This window comes from Takifugu rubripes, unplaced genomic scaffold (genome assembly GCF_901000725.2).
Source record: "Takifugu rubripes unplaced genomic scaffold, fTakRub1.2, whole genome shotgun sequence".
In the NCBI taxonomy this organism is placed as follows: Eukaryota; Metazoa; Chordata; class Actinopteri; order Tetraodontiformes; family Tetraodontidae; genus Takifugu; species Takifugu rubripes.
Window position 1 is genome coordinate 197,501 of NW_021821634.1, and position 6,800 is coordinate 204,300.

Here is a 6,800-nt window from a genome sequence, read left to right on the forward strand (position 1 = left end):
ATAAGGTGCCTGCTGCTGGATCCATAGCCATATATATTCAAACCAAAAGTGGGGGAAACAGTACTAGTCCTAATGGGACTGGTGTGGTTGTAAAAGAGACTAAAATTTCAGCTTTGGCACAGCTGAACAAAAGTCTCGTCTCCTTAACCTCTTTGTCCCTTTCGGGGTCACGGGGAGGGGACACAATAGGCGAAGGCAGGTTCCCCCTGGATGGGTCGCCAGAGGGTCCTCTGTGAACATTTTTGGGTTTGGTGCCTTGCTCAGGGGTACCTGGGCAGTGCCCTGACGGTGATCTTGCACCTTCCCCTACTACCAGAACACCCAGGGGTTCGAACCGTGAACCCTCCGCTACAAAGTACAATTGCAATGATACGATGCATATTTTGATTGCAACCACTGCAGCCCCCCCCACACACACACACACACACACAGTTGCAGAGTTTTCCTCACATTTATTCCATGGGTTAGGTTAGGTTAGGGTAGGGTTAGGTTAGGGTTAGGGTAGGGTTAGGTTAGGGTAGGGTTAGAAGGGTTAGGTTGGGTTAGAGGGGTTAGGTTGGGTTAGGGTTAGAGGGGTTAGGTTGGGTTAGGGTTAGAGTTAGTAGGGTTAGGTTAGGGTTAGAAGGGTTAGGGTTAGAAGACCGTGTCTGGTGGTCGTGATGCTCTATCCTGTGTTGTCCTCTTCAGGTGACGATCTCAGTGAGGAGGACATCAACCAGTGTGAGAAGGAGGATCCTCTGCATGAGGAGGACGATGTGCCACATCCTGATCCTGGCAAGAAGGAGGCGAAAAAGAAGAAAAACCTGGTATCTAGTGTGAGGTGAGCCTGGCTGAAGGGTGCTGTGATCATTTCAACAGGTTCTGACCACCCACGAGGGCTGCAGTCAGCCTTTCATTTAAAGTTAAAATGGCATCAGTAGGTGAGGGTTAGTAGGGTTAGGGTTAGTAGGTGAGGGTTAGGGTTAGTAGGTTAGGATTAGTAGGTTAGGGTTAGTAGGTGAGGGTTCGTAGGTGAGGGTTAGTAGGTGAGGGTTAGTAGGTTGGGGTTAGTAGGTTGGGGTTAGTAGGTGAGGGTTAGTAGGTGAGGGTTAGTAGGTTGGGGTTAGTAGGTTGGGGTTAGTAGGTGAGGGTTCGTAGGTGATGGATTTCATCAGAGACCTGTCCTGCACACAGATGTAAGCTGCACAGTCCAGAACAGAGTTCTGAGGTGGATCCAGTGGAACTGGCTGTTTCCTCTTCTTCAATCTGATCTTTTTATTTTATTTTTTTATATTTTATTTAAAGCTTTGACTCTTCAGGTGTTCTGCTGAAAGCTGAGCTGCATTTGTGATTCACTGATGTGTAGAAAGAAGAAGAAGAAAGCAGCAGTGCAGGTTGAGGAAGAGAAGAGCGAAGATCAAGCAGGTGAATCAAAGCCGGCACATAAAGACGATGAAGCATCACAGAAGAAAAAAGCCGATGACCTTTGGGCTCTCTTCCTGTCTGATGTTGGATCCAGACCCAAAGCCTGCTCAGCGGGTTCTCCGTCCTGCAGCACAGCTCAGGTAAAGGGTGTCCATGAAAGCTCCTTATTCCTGAAATTAGTGGCGTAAAAGGTTATTTGAGTTATCTCAGTGTGACATCACACGTACACACTTCCTGTTTCCAGCCACACTGAGTGAGTAGCAGAGATGTTATGAAGGAGCAGATATCTCACTCATACGCTGCACTTGACCTTTGACCTGTGCTAGAAAGAGACAGGACATGACTGAATGAATGAATGAATGAATGAAATATAGCACAGCGTCAACAAGGCTGCTTGGCTTCATATCAGTGACTGTAAAGCTAACCCTTGATGGGAGGTGTCCATCTAGCTATGATGGCGTGCATCTATAGGGATGCCTGATGATGGCGTGCATCTATAGGGATGCCTGATGATGCCTGATGATGGCGTGCATCTATAGGGATGCCTGATGATGCCTGATGATGGCGTGCATCTATAGGGATGCCTGATGATGCCTGATGATGGCGTGCATCTATAGGGATGCCTGATGATGGCGTGCATCTATAGGGATGCCTGATGATGGCGTGCATCTATAGGGATGGCCTGATGATGGCGTGCATCTATAGGGATGGCCTGATGATGGCGTGCATCTATAGGGATGGCCTGATGATGGCGTGCATCTATAGGGATGGCCTGATGATGGCGTGCATCTATAGGGATGCCTGATGATGGCGTGCATCTATAGGGATGCCTGATGATGGCGTGCATCTATAGGGATGGCCTGATGATGGTGGAGGCTCCTGCAGGACAGTCAGCTCATCGTCATGGTCCAGAAACCAGTTAGATGCTCTGAGCATCCTGCTGGAGGTAGCCTCAGAAGATGGTCCACCACGGTCGTGAAGGGATGGAGCTCCAGCTGCTGCCCTGTGATTGGCTGATTTATGTTCATTAATAGCTGGGCGATAGATTGATGGACGCTGAGATGCAGATTCAGTATTTCCATATTGAGACCCTGGAAGCTCCAGCAGCACTTGACTGGTTGATCATCTGATCCTCAGGAGGTTCCTTCAGGTGAAAAAGCATCTCCACTGGGAAAGGAAGCTAAAGCCACAGAGCCGGCTAAAGTCACCATAACGAAGGTTTTTGACTTTGCTGGAGAGGAAATAAGGTACGTTGAAGCCTTTCTCTTGAGTTATGACGCCTCACCGAGGTGAATGAGCGGCAGCGGCCCAAATATTCTCACATATTCTCTGAACAATAAAGCCGCTTTGTTAGAATAATCAGGAATCTGGGAAAACACACACACGAACTCTGCTGCTCTTTCAGGGTGAAGAAGGAGGTGTCGGCAGACTCCAGGGAGGCCCAAATGTTTCTGAAGAACCAGGGCGCGGGACAGGAAGAGAACCCGACGTTATCACCCCAGCAACCATCACTTCCTGGGCCAAGGTGCAGGCGCCGACCTCTTAAAGCCGTCTGCTGTCTTGACTGACATTTGGGGTGGGGGTGGGGTCGACCTGGAGTCCAGTCCGAGTCAGGAAGGCACCTGTACCAGTCAGGAAGGCACCTGTACCAGTCAGGAAGGCACCTGCACCAGTCAGGAAGGCACCTGTACCAGTCAGGAAGGCACCTGCACCAGTCAGGAAGGCACCTGTACCAGTCAGGAAGGCACCTGCACCAGTCAGGAAGGCACCTGCACCAGTCAGGAAGGCACCTGCACCAGTCAGGAAGGCACCTGCACCAGTCAGGAAGGCACCTGTACCAGTCAGGAAGGCACCTGTACCAGTCAGGAAGGCACCTGTACCAGTCAGGAAGGCACCTGTACCAGTCAGGAAAGCACCTGCACCAGTCAGGAAAGCACCTGCACCAGTCAGGAAGGCACCTGTACCAGTCAGGAAGGCACCTGCACCAGTCAGGAAGGCACCTGCACCAGTCAGGAAGGGTGATGAAGGAGGACAACAGCTGTGTCCTTCACACACTCACCGTTTCAGAAAGCTGTCGGGCTCCTTTCAGAACAGCTGATCACTGCTTCATCATCGTCTCGCTCAGGTCACCACCTTCAGCGCCCATGGAGGTCCAGTCTGTTGGAGTCAGTGACGTATTTGAGAGTGCTGGGGGGGGCTGGGTACAGCAGGGGGGGGGCAGGGGGCGCCACAGCCCCCCCCCACAACCCTGATGCATTTCTATCTGGGTCTGTGTTTCATCTGGGGGCTCCGGTCCAGCCACAGTGGTGCTGCCATCAGCAGCTCAGGACTGACCTCTACCTGACCTTGACAGGTGGTTCTGTGGTGTCCTCTGTTGGAATGAAGCTGCTGCTGCTCTTCCCTGGTGATCAGAGGTCTACTGGGTGGAGCCTGGTTCTTACTAACCCTGACCCTAACCTGGTTCTTACTAACCCTAACCTAACCCTCTTACTAACCCTAACCCCAACCCTCTTACTAACCCTAACCCTAACCTGGTTCTTACTAACCCTAACCTAACCCCTCTTACTAACCCTAACCCCAACCCTCTTACTAACCCTAACCCTAGCCTGGTTCTTACTAACCCTAACCCTAACCCCAACCCTCTTACTAACCCTAACCCTAGCCTGGTTCTTACTAACCCTAACCTCTTACTAACCCTAACCCTAACCTGGTTCTTACTAACACCCTAACCTAACCCTAACCCTCTTACTAACCCTAACCTAACCCTAACCCTCTTACTAACCCTAACCCTAGCCTGGTTCTTACTAACCCTAACCCTCTTACTAACCCTAACCTAACCCTAACCCTCTTACTAACCTAACCTAACCCTCTTACTAACCCTAACCTAACCCCAACCCTCTTACTAACCCTAACCTAACCCTCTTACTAACCCTAACCCTCTTACTAACCCCTAACCCCAACCCTCTTACTAACCCTAACCCTAACCTGGTTCTTACTAACCGTAACCTAACCCTAACCCTCTTACTAACCCTAACCTAACCCTAACCTTCTTACTAACCCTAACCCTAACCCTAGCCTGGTTCTTACTAACCCTAACCCTAACCCCAACCCTCTTCCTAACCCTAACCCTAGCCTGGTTCTTACTAACCCTAACCCTAACCCTAACCTGGTTCCTACTAACCCTAACCTAACCCTAACCCTCTTACTAACCCTAACCTAACCCGAACCCTCTTACTAACCCTAACCTAACCCTCTTACTAACCCTAACCCTCTTACTAACCCTTACCTAACCCTAACCCTCTTACTAACCCTAACCCCAACCCTCTTACTAACCCTAACCCTCTTACTAACCCTAACCCTAACCCTCTTACTAACCCTAACCTAACCTCTTACTAACCCTAACCCTCTTACTAACCCTTACCTAACCCTAACCCTCTTACTAACCCTAACCCCAACCCTCTTACTAACCCTAACCCTCTTACTAACCCTTACCTAACCCTAACCCTCTTACTAACCCTAACCCCAACCCTCTTACTAACCCTAACCCTCTTACTAACCCTAACCCTAACCCTCTTACTAACCCTAACCTAACCCTAACCCTCTTACTAACCCTAACCTAACCCTAACCCTCTTACTAACCCTAACCCCAACCCTCTTACTAACCCTAACCTAACCCTAACCCTCTTACTAACCCTAACCCCAACCCTCTTACTAACCCTAACCCCAACCCTCTTACTAACCCTAACCTAACCCTAACCCTCTTACTAACCCTAACCCCAACCCTCTTACTAACCCTAACCCCAACCCTCTTACTAACCCTAACCCTCTTACTAACCCTAACCCTAACCCTCTTACTAACCCTAACCTAACCCTAACCCTCTTACTAACCCTAACCCCAACCCTCTTACTAACCCTAACCCTCTACTAACCCTAACCTAACCCTAACCCTCTTACTAACCCTAACCTAACCCTAACCCAGCATTTAGACTGAACCAGCACCAGTGGTCATGGAGAAAGATTCCACATTTACCGGAACTTTCCGCTCTCTTGCAGTGCGAAGCGTCCTGCAGGCATGTCGGGCATCCTGAGTCATATCGGTGGAAAGAAATCCAAGATGAGCACTTTGGAGAAGTCCAAGATGGACTGGGACGCTTTCAAGTCAGAGGAGGGTATCACCGAGGAGCTGGCCATCCACAACAGAGGCAGAGAGGGGTGAGATGTTCCCACACCTGTGTTGGTCTGTTCCCACAACGCTTCAGTCCGGAGGAAGCTGGACACGCCTCTGATGTCCTCTGTCTGTCCCTCTGCAGGTATGTGGAGCGCAAGAACTTCCTGGAACGGGTGGACCATCGCCAGTTTGAGTTGGAGAAAGCAGTACGGCTCAGCAACATGAAGAGATGACACACGCACGTGCACGCACACACGCACACGTACGCACACACACACACACACACACAGGACTTTTTGTAGCGGCTGCTCAGTAAAAGCCTGAAATGGTCGTGAAAAGAAGACTTTATTGCAGTCCCTTGCCTCCTTCTCCTCGTGTCCTCACTCCCATCCCGGCTACACACTGACGTCATTAAAACTCTTCCGATTTGTTCTGTGGATTTCTTTCAGGGAGGGAGCGTTCCCGACCGCACAGTAGCAACAGTTATTTATCCATAGCAGACTTTGACCTTTCAAAATAAAGGACCAGGCTTATTTTTCCATCTTTGTGGATGTGTTTTAATGCCTGGACAAGCTGCACTCACAGTCCTGCTCCAGGAACCATGTCCTGGAGCTGCAGGAGCCATGTCCTGGAGCTACAGGAGCCATGTCCTGGAGCTGCAGGAACCATGTCCTGGAGCTGCAGGAACCATGTCCTGGAGCTGCAGGAACCATGTCCTGGAGCTGCAGGAGCCATGTCCTGGAGCTGCAGGAGCCATGTCCTGGAGCTGCAGGAACCATGTCCTGGAGCTGCAGGAACCATGTCCTGGAGCTGCATTAACCATGTCCTGGAGCTGCAGGAACCATGTCCTGGAGCTGCAGGAACCATGTCCTGGAGCTGCAGGAACCATGTCCTGGAGCTGCATTAACCATGTCCTGGAGCTGCATTAACCATGTCCTGGAGCTGCATTAACCATGTCCTGGAGCTGCAGGAACCATGTCCTGGAGCTGCATTAACCATGTCCTGGAGCTGCATTAACCATGTCCTGGAGCTGCAGGAACCATGTCCTGGAGCTGCAGGAACCATGTCCTGGAGCTGCAGGAGCCATGTCCTGGAGCTGCAGGAACCATGTCCTGCAGCTGCAGGAACCATGTCCTGGAGCTGCAGGAACCATGTCCTGGAGCTGCATTAACCATGTCCTGGAGCTGCAGTCACTGAGTCCTCGTCGGGAATGAGGGACCGTGAGAGA

General features: G+C 50.8%; 1 protein-coding gene across 1 annotated transcript in view; it reads left to right on the plus strand.

Annotated features, from left to right (window-relative positions):
* Positions 1-6,113, plus strand: part of cfdp1 (craniofacial development protein 1) — a 6,441-nt gene extending 328 nt beyond the window's left edge. The window contains exons 2-7 of the mRNA XM_029832093.1: positions 688-820; positions 1,346-1,544; positions 2,542-2,651; positions 2,810-2,929; positions 5,458-5,616; positions 5,715-6,113. Of these exons, the coding sequence (XP_029687953.1) occupies positions 688-820; positions 1,346-1,544; positions 2,542-2,651; positions 2,810-2,929; positions 5,458-5,616; positions 5,715-5,805 (812 nt within the window). The 3' untranslated portion in view covers positions 5,806-6,113. The remainder of the gene's footprint in view (positions 1-687; positions 821-1,345; positions 1,545-2,541; positions 2,652-2,809; positions 2,930-5,457; positions 5,617-5,714) is intronic.
* Positions 6,114-6,800: the final 687 nt, after the last annotated feature.